Genomic DNA, 18445 nt, shown 5'->3' on the forward strand with positions numbered 1-18445 from the left:
ACTTATAGACTGTAATTAAGTCATCCCATTACCTTTTTTTTTTTGTTTTTTTTTTTGTTAAGATACATAAATTGAGCTCTTTCAGTGCATCACTATCAGGCATGTTTTCTAATCCTTTAATCAGTCTCATGTCTCTTCCCTGAACAGTCTCCAGTTTATCAACATTCTTCTGGAATTGTGAACACATGAACTGGACACAGTATTCCAACAGCAGTTGCTCCAGTGCCAAGTACAGAGCTAAAATAACAGCTCTACTCCTATTTGATATTCCCCTGGTTATGCATCCCAGGATTGCATTAGCGCTTTTGGCCTAATCATCACACTGGGAGATGTTCAGCTGATTATTCTCTATGGCCCCCAAATCTCTTTGTCATTTCTTCCTAGAATAAAGCCCCCCATCCTGTAAGTATGGCCTAAACTTTGTTTATGAGAATGGCAGACACGTTAGAGGTAGAGAAATCAGTTATCCAAGGAAAATCTCATAAATTGTTCAATATACTGATGATTTTGGGCCCAGGCGGAATTGCGCTTCCAATAAAGGCTGATCCCAGTGGGAGACACCTCTCGTTGTTTGTTCAGATAAGCCTCCTTGTGAATGATGAGAAGTCATCTCTCTTCCTGTCTCAGATGATAGAGTTGATAGGGGATAGGATTGCCTCTCAGTGAGCAAAAGCCTACCTCCCAGAGGGCAGGTTGCAATCTCTCCAAATATAAACTACCTGAAGTCAGGTCCCACAATGGTGTGTACTTGTTTAGGCCTTTTATGTCACGTGTTGGCATGTCTGTATGTGACACTGTTTAAGAGACTTTGCCTCTGGCTGAGGTCTGTGTACTTCCCATCCAAACATCAGAGTCTCATTTTCAGTCCTCCAGGAGCTGTGGCTGTGGCTAGACCCTAAGGATGAACGAAAAGGGGTTTCCTTGGTTGTCCCCTCTGTGACCATGACAGTCATCACAGACACATCAGGAACAGGTTTGTGAGCCCGTCTAAACCATCTGCAGATGCAGAAGACCTGGCCCCAGGACAACTTGAATTTCTATGCAAACATCCTGGAGCTCAGAACCATAAGACTGGCCTGTATAGTATTCCTGCCCATCCTATAAAACTCTACAGTGCAGATTTAGACAGATAATACATCTGCAAAGCACTATATAAATAAGCAACAAGGATTTTGGTCATCATCCCTCTACCAGGAAGCTATCAAGGTATGGGCTTCATATTATCAATACAAATAATCCCACTGGCTCAGCATCTTCCTGGAATGCAGATTTCTTGTGCAGACATGCCGTAACCAACCATCTGGGTCCACTGCAGAAGTCCATCATAGAGCCAGTATTCGATCAGTGGGAGATTCCCACAATAGACCTTTTTTCTACCAAAGACAACAGCAAATGCCCCAACTTTTGCTTCAGAGAAGGAATGAGTCTATGCTCATTGTCAGATGCCTTCCTGCTACAATGGACTAACGGCTTCCTATATGCTTTTCCACCAATTTCTAGGTTGATATCCAAGGTTAGACAGGATAAGGCCAGAATGATCTTTATAGTTTCTTATTGGCCACTGGACTTTGTCAAACATTATGCCCTTGACCTAACGGCTAGATGAGATACAAGTTTGGGAGAGCAGTGCAACAGCTGTTGTTTGAATAAAACAGTTGAAGCACCTTATTCCTATCATTAAGGGAGGATACTGCTTGACAGTACCTTACTGTGGGGTCCACGCTGGCACATACTCAAAGAAGAAAGAATGGTTGCTTACACTAAGAGTAACTGTGGTTCTTCAAGATATAATGGTCAGTGCGGAAACCATGATATTCCCTCCATCCCTGTATTTTGGAGTCCTCAGCAACATGGGCTTTGATTCAAAGCCTTTGAATCGTTAGGGAATTGACAGATAATCACACTGTCCAATCCTTTATGCCCTCGTATGGGAACATGTGGACACACAGGATACATGTGCGGTCCCAACAGACATGGCTATTCAAAAGATTCCAGTCTCTCACACGAGGTACGTGCATCTACAGTAGGATCTGTACTGACAACATTTTGAAGAACCACATTTTTGTAAGGTAAGTAATTGTTCTTTCTCAACTCTGCCACTGTGTGATGTTGGGCTAGCCACCACTCTGTGCCTGGTTTCCTCATCTATAGAATAGGGTTAATTATATTTACACATTTTTGAAAAGCAATTTGAGATCTTTGGTTGAAAAGAGCAATTTGAGTGCTAAATATTAAAATGATTAATTATTTGTCTAACATTATTTATTTCCATTAATGCGCTGTGTGTGCTACATACTGTGCAAACATATAAGAAGGCACAGTCCCTGTCCTGAAGAGCTTACAGTCTTAACAAAGAAATGCATTAGAAATTTGTATTTTTGATTTCCTTTGACTTGAGCTAACTAAGGGATTGATAGCAATGGACTAACGGCCCCCTATTGTATTCGCAAAAAGAAAAGGAGTACTTGTGGCACCTTAGAGACTAACAAATTTATTTGAGCATAAGCTTTCGTGAGCTGCAGCTCACTCCTAAGTGAGCTGCAGCTCACGAAAGCTTGTGCTCAAATAAATTTGTTAGTCTCTAAGGTGCCACAAGTACTCCTTTTCTTTTTGCGAATACAGACTAACACGGCTGCTACTTTGAAACCTATTGTATTGTGTCTGCAAATGTCAAATGGATTGACCTGACAGCCATTAGGACCTTGCTCTTGTTAATAATCTGAGCCTGGGAAGTGCCTTTTGAACATGTTGCCCAAGGGGAGCTAAGAGTTAAACATGCGGTTCTGTTTTTCACTTGGAAATGGCACACCCAGTTTTCATTGTCTGGGCTGCCATTGAAATATCATAGAATCTGGATATTAAAAGACCTATTGATCATCCTTTCCATTTAAAAAAAAAGTGTGTTGTTAATTTGAATACTTCAAGGAAAACAGAGTTTTTTCAATATGAGCTGTTAGATGCACAAGGGAGGAATGATTACCAATAGAATAGTATTCTGTGTATGGTGGTGTGTGTGACACTATTGCTATAGTTAAAAAAAAAAAATTTTTTTTTTTACACTAGAAATTCCTGCTCTCTGGAGAACTAGTAACTCAGCATTGTTAGTTTGCATCAGGCTTAAAATTAGAATGCTGTACAAGTTCTGAATGCCATGAAGAATTTTTAATTTAATAAAACCTAGTGTCATTTAGTTTAGCCAAGTTTTATTAGGAGATCTGGAAAAATAATTTTGTTTTAATAGCTTTCTTTTTTTTGCTTGAACTAAAATAGAATCAACTCTAAAAACGTAACAGGTTATTATTTATAATAGGCTGTTTTCATTCTACATGAATAATAGCTGCTGTTGTGTATTTTTAGGACAAACTACTCAGTGTTTATATTGCATGCCTACATGTTTATAAATTCTCAGGAGACCACTGATTTCTGTGAAAAATTGACTAAGGTTAATAACATAAATCATAGACAAAAACTGTGTGTTAAGAAATAAAGTTGAGCGCACACATCAGTAATATAGAATAAACAACATAACAGGGATGGTATAATTATCTCAGAACCAAGCCTTATAAATCTAGAAAAGTCAGAGTTAATGTTAAATGTAAAAGAGATCCAAACATGTTAAGAAATGGAAATGCATCTTTATGGTACCTGGTTTCTTTTTTCTACAGATTCCTCTAGGGAGTATTCTTGCTCTTGTCTCTGTGAAGATGATTTGGATTACCTGCCACCATTTTGCACTAATTTACTCTTTAAATTTTGAGTGTTTATGGTACTTTCAGAGCACAGTTCTTCAATTTATTCCACGTAGTGCTGCTTAGAAGACCATCCTGAGCTGCTTAGGGAATTTATAGAACAATGCCAATATGTGTTGTAAAGAAAACTGACTTCAGGTTCAGATGATTTAGATTGCCAGCTTATTTTGTCACCTTCGTGGTTGGGGATGTTGCCAGGATATGATGTGACTTGAAAGCATATAATACATTTATTTTTAACTAGATTCTGTAGAAAATTTAGAACCTCTGCTGCTTATTTCATTGTGATTTATTTAAGAAATGTATATTCCCACTATTCTCAATGACTTGTGCATTCTATAAAAGTAGACAACTAGAGATGCAAAAATGAGATTATTATTTGTATTTTATTACAGTGGTATCTGGGCACCTCAGTGAAGGTTCAGGACCTCATAGTGCTAGCTGCTGTGCAGACAGATAAAAAGACAGTCCCCGGCACAGAGAATTTACAGTCTAGGTGTCCGACAGGATGTGACAGCTAGACAAAATACACAGGATGGGAGTGGGTTGGAGGATGAAATAACAAATAGTACAGAGTTGAGAAGGAAAATGGAAGTTTCAGCTTGCCAGTAGCCTAACTAGTGCCAGACACACTGCTGCTTCAACAGATACTATCAGATAAGTCATAATTTGATTAAAATATGATTCATCTGACTGGATTAAGAATTTTTTCTTTAAAAGAGAAATTTCAAGGGGACTATGGGCAAAGTTGTTATAGTTGCCTAAACTCCGTGGAGATATGAAAGCAAACTAAGTAGTGAGAATTAACCATTCAGGTCCTTCAAAATTAATATTTTTTTTGCAGAGGTAAATGAAATCTGAGTCTAACTGGGTACCTTGTACTAATTAAAGTTAATTGACATTGGTTTCCTTGTGTTCTCTGCTCAGTGGATTACTAAAATCATTGGTGCAACTCCATAGTATGGTACTTAGAATGGAAATTGGTGCCAACTCCAGAGGGAGTTGCTGAGTAGTGTAGAGCAAGAAATCAGAGGACAGTAAAACTGGGTTAAACTAAATGTTTAAGAAATGTCAGTAGTTAGTCCTGTGGGATTATTCTGCCAGGGGAGAGTCAGGAGATATTTAACACTTACTTCTTTACATAAAATTGTTAGTAAATATATTGACATGTTAATCCAAAGTACAAAACCTTTTGGCCAGTTGTGTCAACACTATTTAAATATTCATTTCTCAAGATCTATTTTAGTCCCAAAATACAATGTTCAATACACATATTCAGTGAATAATCAATCGGTGACAGCTAATCCTTCAGTAACACTTAGCAAAGGTGGCATACCATCCATTGAAACAGCCTGGCTCAGCAACAAAAATATATAAATGAATGTGTCTGGTTTAATAAAGATTTAAATTAGTTTAGAGATTGTACAAACTAATGAATAGATTTTTGACACGATGGACTTGTTAAATTTAGGACAAATGCGTGACTAACATGTGCATTGTATAGTGATCATAGTGCTTCACAGCTGCCTACTCTGAATAGCTGACTCGTAGTCCCCCAGAATATTAAATCACCCGAAGTATTCATACAAAGGAAATGCAGAAATCTTTATCATGAGGATTTGGTAGATAACTTGTACTACTAAATCTCTGTTGATACTGTGATTAATTATTTGTAGTATCTTTCAAATCGTCTTATTAAAATTTGCAAAATATTTAACTGAAAAAATGAAGACAGTAAATCATTTGTCTGAATCATTGTCAGGTAAAATGAATTTGAAGATACAATCTGTATTTAGGCAATAGTCTCTGAACACAATGGGCAGCTGAATTCTGATTAACTGTGCTATTCTTTAATTCATTTAAAAATGCCATGCAGTGAGTCATTCAGTGAGTCATTCAGGTGAAGTTTAAATTAATACTTTAAAGAAATTATAAAATGCAAGCAAACTCTTTTTTGGTATGGTGCTGATGGGAAAGCTATGTATTTCCGGATAGACATATGAATGAAAGGTGCTATTATACCTTGCTGTGGTACAGATATCTCTGTTTTTTAAAACCATTGGCTACTAACATTGGCTGCAGAAAAAATATGGTAGATTACTTTTTCAAAAGCCCACTGAGGAATAATGGGGACATAAATTTTCAAGTACATAAAAGGTTGTTACAAGGAGGAGGAAAAAACTTGTTCTTTTTAACATCTGAGGATAGGACAAGAAGCAATGGGCTTAAATTGCAGCAAGGACAGTTTAGATTGGACATTAGGAAAAACTTTCCAGTTGTCAGGGTAGTTAAGCACTGAAATAAATTGCCCTAGGGAGGTTGTGGAATCTCTGGTTAATCTGCTCTTAAAAATCTCCAATGACGAACTCTGGTCAGGGATGATCTAGATAATACTTAGTCCTTCCTTGAGTGCAGGAGACTGGACTAGAAGACCTCTCAAGGTCCCTTCCAGTCCTATGATTCTAAGTTGTCTGTTATCACAGACTGGGATGTGTTGAAGTAAAGTTGCTGAACTCATTCTGATACGCTGCTTATGATAACTGCTCTGAGGGCAATAAGTGAGCATGAAGGAATAGTCATTTTTTTCTCTGTGTCTTGCCCTGTCTTTATTCCTAACTTAAAAAAATAAATAAAATTAAATAAACCAGATCCTTTAGAAGTGCCTCATCCTCAAGTCTTGACCAGGGTATTGGGAAAACTTTTTATGTTGCCTTGATGCTATCAGGTCTGCTTCTATACTTTTTTTCTGCTTACTGCTCATCTTTGTCCTATATTAAATATACATTCAAAGTGAAACCCTTACCTTTTCACCAAGTATGTGAACTCTTACCTCTATGATTCACTCCCTTCTCCATCCAGCCAGACGGCTCAAAACACCTTAAACCAGGCCCACAGTAGAGTCACACTCTGACCAAAACCAGCCATACCACCCTTCCACTCTTGCCTCAAGACCATCAACGCTCCCTGTCTCCTGCTCTCTCTCCCTCCCCCCAAGTCCTGGACCATTAAATCCACCATTTGAAGCCCAGGCTTCAAAACAAAACTTCACTTCTTCCCTTCAGATGACCTGCTTGCAGGCTACACAATAGCTGGACAACTTCCTGATAATCTTTCTGTGCCTCTGCCACGGTACCAAAAAGAGCTCTTCTAAGAGCTTCCTGAGTGACAAATCTTCCACAGTAGCAGCATTGATGCTTAGAATTCAATGTCCATCAAGACCAAATTATATCCTAGTGTTTTTCTCTCTAGGGCACATTTGAGGAAACGTGGCTGGGCAGTGTGGGGAAGTTTTCAAGTATTCATTGTCTTCGTATGTTGTGCTACCTACATGGAAAGCCTGAATCTTTCATTCCTCGGTACTTCATACCAGTACTAAAATGCACATAACACACCCCAACACAAGTGCAACTTGCTACTATTTATTTAATGCTATAAATGGCTGAGCTTACAGGGATGTTGTCCCTTGATGGATGCCAATCACTGAATCCTAGGGTTGCCAGGTGTCTGGTTTTCAACTGGAAAGTCCGGTTGAAAAGGGAACCTGGCAGTGCCCAGTCACCGGAGTAACCATGATCAGCCTACCCACCAAGAGGTGGGAGGAGCAACAGCTGCTCAGCTGCAGCTGCTTTCAGAGAACTGGTTAGCTTCCAGACCTGGTTGTAGCCTCTCCAGCAGAGAGGTAGGTACTGACACTGTTGCCTAGGATTGCCAGCTTTCTATTTGCAGAAAACCGAACACCCATGCCCCGCCCCTTCCCTGAGGCCCTGCCCCCCACTCCGTCCCCCCTCCCCGGGTCACTCACTGTCTTCCACACTTGCTTATTTTCACTGGGCTGGGAGTGCAGGAGGGGGTGAGGGCTCTGGGGTGGGGCCAGGGTGAGGGGTTTGGGGTGCGGGAGGGGACTCAGGGCTGGGGCAGAGGGTTGGAGTGTGGGAAGGAGTTCGGGGTGCGGGCTCTGGGTGGTGCTTACCTCAAGCGGTTCCCAGATATGGCTGGCTTATGTCTCTGGCTCCTAGACGCAGGGGCAGCCGGTTGCTCCCCCACCTGCAGGCACCACCCCTGCAGCTCCCACTGGCCGGTGCTCAGGGTGGGGCAGCCCGCAGATTCCCTGTGGCCATCCCTGCACGTAGGAGCCAAAGGGATATGCTGGCCACTTCTGATAGCCACACAGTCTTCCTTAGCCCTACTGCAGGTGGCCAACTGAACTTTTAACAGCCTGGTCAGCAGTGCTGACCAGAACTGCCAGGGTCCCTTTTGGTATCTAATAACACATAGAGAACATAATAACACATAGAAAAGAGTGGGGATGGGCCTTTAACCAAATTAGAGGAAGATTTTTAAACTTTTTTTTATATTAGTGATGGTGGTACGTCTCATTAAGGTAGATGCATGTAAACCTGTTTAGCCCCCACTTATATCAGTTTAGTTTAATTTAGTAATTTACTGGTACATGCTAAACAAGGGTTAAATGGGTTTAAGTGCATGTACATTAGGGATGATCTGTTTAACTACACAGACTTCAAATTGATTTAGTTAAGATAGTACAAGTTTTCTTATATAGACAAGCCCTAAGTATTAGAATACAATTGCAAATAGATGCACATTGGGTAAATGTCAATATGTAATTGTATAATACCACACTGAATCTGTTCATTAGGTTGGCTTCATTTGAGTGTGCAATCAGTTTTCTCTTTTAAAAAGAAACAACGTTTCCGAGAAGATATGTGGGGAAAATCTACCTATAGAACAGGTGAGACGTTTAATGAACGGTCCTAAAGCTAGAGGTTTTTTCCACATGATTTTTCTGTGGAGAATTTTGTTGTAGAAAGTAATCAAGTATGACAAAAAAGTTTTCCAAAAGGCAAAGAACAAATATTTCTTTTAAACCTTTCATGATGTGCTAAAAGAAAAGAAGTACTTGTGGCACCTTAGAGACTAACAAATTTATTTGAGCTACAGCTCACTTCATCTGATGCATGTCTCGTGAATCATTACTATCTTGCTCAATCACACCAGCTTCCTGGGACGGGGAAGCGAGCGATGGGGATGGGGCAGAAGGAGCGAGCAGGGGGTGTGGTCTCAGGGGAAGAGTTGGGGTGGGGCCTCAGGGGAATATGTGGGCCAGGGGCAGGGCCCCGGGGGAAGAGGTAGGGCAGGGTGTCTGCTTTTCAGCAATTAGAAAGGTGGCAGCCCTACTGAATCCTACTGGGGCCCTCAGTGGCTCCCAGATCTCCATCCAGGATTTGTACACGACGCGTTTTCCAGACCAGTAACATTCTTAGTGGAAGCAGTTTAAAACATACACTCTTCGTGGGTCTAGCAGCAGAAATCCACAGATAGCATTATACTCCCAGCCAATGAGGCAAGGAGGTAAAAGGAATTGGCAAGCAAAACCAGAATAAAAGCAGCAGCCTGCCCACTTTCTGGTCTATCTGTAAAATTCTTTGCATAATGTAGCATAACAAAAAATATAGGATACCTGCCACATTCTTGAGAGGATGAGGGAAAAGAAGAAGAATAACAAAAGCAGTTATCAGAAGGTAATTGCTTGTTTTCAACTGATTACTTTTTCTCCCATCCTACATCTTGAATTTCTGACAGGAAAGTGGAAGTAGCAAGATATGTGATTGAAGAAAGAGGGACACTGACAAAAAGCAATTGTACCTTTTACTTCCCCAATGGTAGATAAATGCATGTCTATAGAGAAGCAATTCATAGTACCTCTGTGTAACACTGCTCATTAAATGGTCATTAAAACTGTTCAAGAACCTTCTTAGCTTGGGCCCAAATCTGGCAGAGGAGAACTTGCATTCAAATAGACGGGTGCTGGAAGGAGTCGTCTGTGGGTGACATCATATGTGAACTGTTCAGAGTTTTGGTTTTCTAGCCTAGAATACTATTATTAAATATGTTTCCGAATTCCAATTAAGATTTCACACTCATCTTTAGGGTTTAGACACACAACTTCTTACATTTGGGCTAAACTATTGTAGGATTTAATGCTGCATATGAAAAAATTTGAGAGCTTTTGTTTTTCATGAAATTACACATTTTCTTTCAGATACAGGTGATGCATAACATAATTTTGATCACTTAGAGGAACCAAGATCTTTACTCAGTATGGGAAATTTAGAATATGACTAAAACTGTATGTAACAAGCAACCTGATACATTTTCATGTCAAGAAGAAAAGGAGTACTTGTGGCACCTGAATTTAGCCGTATAGAGTGGAATTTTTTTATTATTTTTTAAATTTGTTAGTCTCTAAGGTGCCACAAGTACTCCTTTTCTTTTTGCGAATACAGACTAATACGGCTGCTACTCTGAAACCATTTTCATGTGAGTACTCATAAGGGGAAGCAGTGCAAAAGCAAGCTTGATAAAGTTGAGTGAAACAACTTTACATTATCTACGTCTGAAGAGAAACTACTGTGTTTTTTAGGATGTAATACATTATTTCTGGTCATATTTCATTTTTTTTTCATTTTGAATATAATATCTTAGACTGTGTTGCTGGTACAGCAGCAACACATTTCTACAAGACCTTCATTTGTCTCTTTTGCATTAGCAATACAGATAATCTAAAGTTTAATTTCCTCTCAGTAACTTAAAAAATTGTCATCTAAAAGTAACTCAGAGGGCTTTGTAAATGACTTTGAACATGGCAACATAAATAAATGAAGTCTGAATCTTGATTATAGCTGTGAAGAGGCAGGTAATTAGATTTTTAAGGGAGAAGTGAATTTCATAGTTTTGAAGTGAAATGGCTAAGTCATTTATCTGAAATATGATCTAGCAGGGGTATAAACTCATGTATCTGAACATCTTCAAGCCTAAGGTGGGAATGAGAGGATAGAAATATTTTTTTATTATAATCTATATAGATCTTTGTGAGACATTCAAGCGTTAATATGCTGTTGCAGTGTGAAGAATGACAAAAAGGTGGTTCAAATAGTATTTGAATGTACAAACAGGACATTGTGGACCATCTACCCTTCTTTGTACTACAGATATTAAACCAAAATAGTCCCAGTTTCATGCATCTTCTGATTATTATCGAATTGCCTCAAATTCATCAACATGGTTATTGGAAAAGAAAAGGTTTCTCTGAAAGAAAGCCCATTAAATGACCACAGTACCTACTCTATTTGTATTAATCATTTTTAAATCAATTGAAACGATTGATTTAATAATTTTTAAAATTGTCTTAACTCTGTGACCCACATTGCTAGGAAATCCTTAAATCAAAGCAATAAGTATTGATGGTGAGTTACATAACACTGAGCTTTATTAATCATGTCTGCACTGTGTGATGATTATTCACAAGCACTGACTATGTCCATGACCCACTCCTCTGGGAATAAGCAGTTCATAAAAGCTAGGATGAAGTGTGTAAGAGGGAGATTGTGTTCTTGGTTGAGGCAAAAAGAAAAGGAGTACTTGTGGCACCTTAGAGACTAACAAATTTATTAGAGCATAAGCTTTCGTGAGCTACAGCTCACTGAGGCAGAAACAGTCTCTGGAAATGAGGTTCCAGAAGGGATTAGACTAATTCAGTTTTATCGCTTTTAGGGCATGCAGAAAGATGTCCTGTTGGAAAATATCCTCCAAATGTAACCAGAATGCTGCTGCTGCTGATTTGTTTTGTTGCTGTTTTTATTAATCCTATAAGCAGGGAAAGTAAGAGGAAAAGAAGAATCCAGATAGTCCACTAGGCACCTAAGTGTATCCTGATTTACCTAGGAAGGGCTTAGGTACTACATTCTGGGCACTCTAGAAAATATGAAGATAGCTATAATAGAATTTAGTCATTCTCTAGTCCCCCCCATACCCATGTGATACCCACCCACCCCCACCCCACCCCCCAGCCATGCACACACTTTGAGCGCTGTGGCAGAATTGGATAAATCACCTGTCAATGACCTGCTGCATGATTTGATAAAAATCGGTGCTAACAGTCCAGGGACTCTGCTTCTTGAGGATCCATTCTTCTACTCTCTCTGCTCCGTTCTAGCATATTGGTAGGATATTGAGAAATATTAGTGTTGCTGTCTAAAAAGCCAGGAATTTGTAGAATAGGACTTTTACCTAAAACATTGCAGACATTGGACAAGAGGATAGGGTAGCAAGACACACAACTTCAAATCCAAACGAGAGTGGCTAGCATAATTGTAGACACATCAGCCTTGATATTGTCCCATTCTAAAATATGGATACATTCGTTAATAAAATATTTTGGAAATATGTCTCCATATGTGCTTCAGATGATTTCTCATCCTTAGTAACTTAGTAGTTTTTCTGTTGAATACAAAGAGGACTGAATTCGCACTGTAAAGCAAAGATCTGTCAGGGGAGTGCAAAAACCAAGGCTGTTTTGAGTTTATATGAGTACAAATAAGCATATAACACTGGTAAGCTTATCTTTCTTTATAACTTAAAATAGCCAAACAAATGTTTTATAAACATTTTAACTGTTTTTTGTTACATCCAACAGTACACTACCAGACTTTAGCTTAGGGCAAAGTCTTACAGCCACATTATAAGCTCTTGAAAATAGGGGGCTGGTTTAATGGAAATGTTAATAGACCCATAATAAGAAATGTAACGTGTTGCTATAATTTAAAACCTATCAGAATTATTGCCCTTCTGGGACCTAATAAAAGAGGAACTTCTAGGTTTTTAAACAAAATTACAGTGAATCATAAAATGATTGACTTGTTGTTAAAAACTGCTTTTCTTATTTTTGGAATACTTTCTGTCAGTCTTGGTTAACTCTCCAAAACATAGCCTTATACTGTGCTTATACTGAGCTTTCAATATTCCATGTACTTGAAAGGCAAAGTTAATGGCAAGATTCAGATTCTCTTACATTTGGTAGCACCTCAGTGTAAGTAAAGATATTAGAATTTGGCTTTACATTACTTGACCACGGTCTGTCAGCTAAGAATAGAACCCAGCTGTCCTCACTCTCCATCCTTTTGGCCAGTAGACTTAAGAATATAGGTTTTCCTGAGATACCAGTTTAGCAGCGTCTTCTAGGGTATATTTTCTTTTGATTTTCATCCCTTCTTTTACTAGTGATCTTCCTCAAAACAAATATGTGCAATATAACCAGAAGACAAGCAAGTAAAATATCTTGCATATTTGCCCACAGTTCAATCACTTGTCCTTCAGAAGAGTGTTCTGAAATGCTTTCAAATATCTGATGATTTTCCCTAAATCCCATCCTTGTATGAAACAGTAGTGGCTATGGTGCCCATCAGAATTTCCCATTCTCTGGGACTGAAAACTCATTAGCATTTAATGATGAGGTAAAGAGTATTGTTAGAATTGGAGGGCTGTGTCCTCAGATTTCTTTGCAGTCTGCATGAGATACAGTTCAACAAGCTTTGTTCGTGTGGGGCTGGATAAATAGGAAGAAGTGGTAGAATTGTAGCAGCTTTCTTGATGGAGGGCATGTGTCTACCATTTGTTACTCCAGCTGGTTTTCAAGCTGGAAATCATGTCTGATCCGCATCTGCTCATGGCTGACTCATTAGCAGCAGCAACCTTTTTCAGAAGCAGACTTTGCCACACTGATCTGCGCCTTTCACCACCAGGCCGAATTATTCTAATGTGCTGTATATGGGACTGTGCTTAAAGACCACTTGGAAACTTCAGTTCTTACAAAGTGCACTTCCATGCCACTTAACATGCAGTGTTTCATGTAGCAGGCACATTATACCTTTTCTCCATAGTCAGTAGTGACTTCCTTTGGTTTCTGGATGAAGACCATGGTGTTGGTTTTGATCTATACAGTTCTAAATGGTTTGGGTCCTGACTATCTCATTTTTTCCTCATGCAGTAATGTAACACTCACAATTAGCACATAGTTTTGATTTTATAGAGCCTTAGTCTAAACAGGAGGGCCTGGTGACTGGATACTTCTGGTACAAAGCATTCAGTTGTGGGACATATCCAAATTGTTGACCTTCACAGAATGGTGCAAGGCTTACATAGAGGGCACTTGAAAATTTAGCCTTCCAATTTTGATAGGCATTACAGCCCTCCCACAGGTGTACAATCACAGTAAAACTAGAGCATGAGCTAATTCTTTATAATTTAGATACAAAATGTCTGGTCTCACAGACCTCTTTAAGAGGGGTGGGATATGAGGTATGAGAGAGAGAGAGAGAGAGAGAGGAGGAAGTTGAGGGGAAATGATCTTGTTAATGGCAGAAGGAAAAGCGCTTGTGGATATTAAATGGTTTGAAGGAAGATAATTTTGTTTAGGGATGAGTCAGAGTTTTCCTGAATATTAATCCACTTGGATTTTTGTAAATGTGTTTTATAAAATATGTATAATGGTTACAGCTTTGGGTAGCAGCAAATTAAAATAAATAACTAATCCTTGAAGAGTCTGAGTTAAAGGTCTGAAAAACATCCCCATTCTTTAGGATTTGCCATAAAGATTTTTATGTATATATGAATCAGTGTCAGGCTGAAGTGCAACCAAAATTTTTTTTCTCTTTTTCCCCTTTCCCAGAATATGACAGATACCTAGCATCTAGCAAAACAATGGCAGCAGCTTACCTTGATCCAAACTTGAATCATACACCAAGTTCAAGTGCAAAGACACACCTCAGTACTGGGGTGGAGCGTTCCCCAGGGGCCATGGAACGAGTCTTAAAGGTCTTCCATTACTTTGAAAGTAGCAGTGAACCAACAACGTGGGCCAGTATTATCCGGCATGGAGATGCTACTGATGTCCGGGTAAGTCTGTTTCCAGAATTCTTATTCTCTAAAGGCTTGTGTATGTTAATATTAAGAAAGTGTGGCACAGGCAACTCTAAAGGCTAAGGAACACAGATGTTCTACAGTTTATTTTAAATCTTTATCTGACACATGCTGTGAATCATTTCAGGCAAAGCTTTAATTTCTAACAATTTCCTCAAAGAAAAGGCAGACGTGCAAATTGTACCTTAACTTGACAGGGCTATTGACATTAATTTAGTTTTATTTTCTGTGGCATAAAGACTTCAATATGGAAGAACAGCAACTGAGCTTGATCACACCTGCTTAGATTATTTTACCGGTGTATTTCCAAAAAGGCAAATGTGAGACTTAAGTGAGTAACAGAAAAAGCTGTGAGAAGCAGACCCTTAAATTATTTACTCTGGAGTGGATGGTAGAATAGTATGAGCAGGCTTATATGGAAGGCACAAGTAGCAATCGGATATTAAGAGACCATCATTTTAAGATTTCCTGGAAGAGGTTTCTGTCTTTGAGGTCTCAGTGCTGTTTATTAAATTAAAGGAAGGAGCCAGAGAAAATCTGAAAATGCAAGGATCAATTTCTTTACTTGCTTGGTGTCTGTTTTCCCCAAAATTCAGATTTTTCTGCGTGTGTGCACCGCCCCCTTTTTTTTTTTTAAATAATCCCTCTTCAAGTGACTTATAATCAGGATCTGCGGAAGATAGGTAATGCGTAGAGCAGAAGACAAGGTTCAGAAGACCTGGGTTCTATTTCTAACTGCTACTGACATTTCTGTAAGAGAACTTTTTAAAAAAAAAAAAATATGATCAAAATGTAAAGAGTCTAGAATGCCCTCCCCTCTTCTTATTGTATCTCCTAGCACTGCTGTGTATGGAAAGAATTAACAGCATTGTGAATCAAGGGTAAATTTTATGGCAGTAGTTGTAGACCTGCGAAATGCAGTGTTCCAGTGGAAGTTAACCCAGAAAATTTCTGAATCTTGTCAATTTAATAAATTAGCACCTAGTGTTCAGAGGGATCTAGGGAAGAAGGCAAGTTTATAGGAGCAGAAATTGGAGCCAGCCTTAGCATTTTTGCATGTGGAACAATTTTTTGAACCCCTTCCCTGCTTTAAAATGTCACCAGTTCCTGTCCATGATTATCTTACCACTTAAGGGTCAACCTAAGTGGTGAGTTTGGTTAGTGAAATTATTTGTTTAAACCCCAAAGTAGCTCATTTTATATAAAATGTGTGTGTGGTGGGGGCATAAGGGGAGGGGAAGGCAGGTGCCTCCTACTGCAGAAGTGGATACCAGCTGCTTATTCCTTTCGATACCAGCAATCTGTTCACAGTGCTTTAATTTTTCAAGGCTATTTATGAATGGGGAGGGGGCTAAAAACTGTTTTTCCCCCACAAATGAAAGCTAACATTTTTGTGTACCTTTATCATTCCCCAAATCACAAGTGCCTTTAGTTGTGGGATATGTAGGGTCCCAAGCACTAACTTTAATAGTAGTAAATTCAAGAGTAAGTCCATAGTCAGTTACATGTGGCCACTTAAAGTGCAGCAATCAAAGTCTTAATTTTATAAAGGCTGAACAAATCAAAAAGTGGGTTTTCTTTGTGTTTTTTTGTTTTTTTTTTAAAAACCAATTGTAATTGTATGCTCATGCCTACTTTAATTTTCGGGTTTTACATATGACCAGTTGTAACTGATTTCTTTGCACACTTGTTTCTGAGAACAGTGTTCAAATATTTCCCCTGTGTTTATCTTCTTTCTAGCTAAGATGGGAGTGTGTTTTTGGACATAGGACAGGTTACTGAAATGACAGGTTCAATCTTGTAATGAACGATGAACATGAAATTTTGAATCTTTACAAAAATTGGGACAAACTTTCTTTAAGCGATAGTGTTTTTGGAAGGAGTGCATGATCTACACTAATAATGTACTGCCACCTTGTTACCATGCCTTGACATTTATTTTAGAAGCAGTAAACAATTATTGGAGCACATGCTTGCATTCCATTAACATTACTGCTGTTATACAAGCAGGATAACTTAAAATAAAAATAATGCCTTTAAGGCTTCTACAGCAGCTGTCTGGATTTTCCCACCTTGTTATGAAGGAGGTAGATCCCACAATAGGGCCCACATGGCTCAATTAGAAGTTCTTTTTGTTTGCTTCAGAATCACTTCTTGAGCATATCCAAAGCTTCAAGGCTTTTTTAGATGGTTGTGCAATTTTTTTTTTAAAAAGTTTTCAAGTCTTCTGTCAGTCTATTTAATGGGATCTTATTAGGGAACTTTTCCAATTTTCAGAGGAAGTCTGTGAGCTCTCCTGGAAACCCCAAATCCTTCTATTAGAGATATTTCTGCAGTTAAAGTGGTAGATGTTTGTGGCATGCACTAATGTCAGGGTGATGGCATTTCCTTTCCCACTTCCTGATACGTCCGATTCCCTAATAATTTTGGACTACCTTTATTTTTAACCAAATCAGGTTTGCCTTTATCCATGGTAAGGATGCATTTGACACTGGACACAAATGAGGCGTCAAGAATTATAACATTCAAAAACCAATCGGAGAACATTCAGTCTCTCTGGTCACTCGATTATAGACCTAAAAGTCACAATATTACAACAAAAAAACTTTAGAAACAGACTCCAACGAGAGACTGCTGATTTGGAATTAATTTTCAAACTGGACACCATTAAATTAGGCTTGAATAAAGACTGGGAGTGGATGTGTCATTACGCAAAGTAAAACTATTTCCCCATGTTTATTTTTCCTTCCTACTGTTCCTTACATGTTCTTGTCAACTGCTGGAAATGGCCCACCTTGATTATCACTATAAAAGGTTTTTGTTTTTTTTCCTCTCCTGCTAGTAATAGCTCACCTTAACTGATCACTCTTGTTACAGTGTATATGGTAACACTGTATGGTAAATTGTTTCAAGTTCTCTCTGTATATAAAATCATCCTACTGTATTTTCTACTGCATGCATCCGATGAAGTGGGCTGTAGCCCACGAAAGCTTATGCTCAAATAAATTTGTTAGTCTCTAAGGTGCCACAAATACTCCTGTTCTTTTTGACACTGCTGCAGCCTCCTGTATTCCTGGAAGGGACTTTGGTTTTCTCTCAACCATCTAATACTTTTTCATAAGGAATTGTTGCACTGATTTGTAAACCTGTTAGATTTTAATTCAGTCTTGTTCCACTCAGGAACAATCTCTTCAAACTGGTTAAGGTATGTCCTTATCATAATCTGGTTTTGAAGATGGCTTTTCTAATAACCATCACATCAGATAGAGATTCAGGCTCTCAGAGCTGATTCCCATACACCCCTGCCCTATTTTTCACAAGGATAAAATGTTTTCTCCTAAAACCAGTGGTGTGGTTAATAGGTTTTTTTTTTTTAACTAAATATCCTTTTAATTTCAGTGAATCTATCTATTTAATTCCCCATTATCTTTCCTAGGCCTGATTACTTAATGGGACTGGCTGTGTTGCACAGGCCGGGTGTGAAATGAGCCATTAGTATTTATTTGGACAGAACCAAACCATGACACAGACGACTTCCAGTTATGTGTGCCCTTTGGAGAAAAATTAAATGCCAGGCTATTTCTGTTCAAAGACAGCCAGAGGGGTCAAAGCTGAGTGCCCTAGCCGATGACTAGGCTAAAGACCTGACACAAGACGACCTAACAAGCAAATGGAAATAATTGGCACTTACTTTATCAATTTATTATAATAATCAAAAGCCAATGTATATATGTGTATAAAAATGGTATCCATTTCCTATTCCTTTCACTCCATACTTGGTAATTCAATTGTCTTGTTAGACTGTTGGCTCTTCAGAGACTTTGTCTTCAGCATCTAGCATGGTAAGGGCTCCTTCTGCAATAAAGGGATAGCTGCTTCACAGGGTTGTCTCGGGAATGTGTCTGTTGCTGAAATTTGTA

At 38.8% G+C, this 18445-nt stretch overlaps 1 protein-coding gene across 12 annotated transcripts in view; it reads left to right on the forward strand.

Moving 5' to 3' along the window:
- The window catches only part of PTK2 (protein tyrosine kinase 2), a 391237-nt gene that overhangs the window by 124779 nt on the left and 248013 nt on the right, over nucleotides 1-18445 (forward strand). For all 12 annotated transcript variants that reach the window (XM_043507295.1, XM_043507291.1, XM_043507296.1 and 9 more), the window contains one exon: nucleotides 14275-14501. In XM_043507295.1, coding sequence (XP_043363230.1) covers nucleotides 14307-14501 — 195 coding nt within the window. In that variant the 5' untranslated portion in view covers nucleotides 14275-14306. The remainder of the gene's footprint in view (nucleotides 1-14274; nucleotides 14502-18445) is intronic.

The sequence above is a fragment of the Dermochelys coriacea genome, chromosome 2, assembly GCF_009764565.3.
Source record: "Dermochelys coriacea isolate rDerCor1 chromosome 2, rDerCor1.pri.v4, whole genome shotgun sequence".
Taxonomy (NCBI): Eukaryota; Metazoa; Chordata; order Testudines; family Dermochelyidae; genus Dermochelys; species Dermochelys coriacea.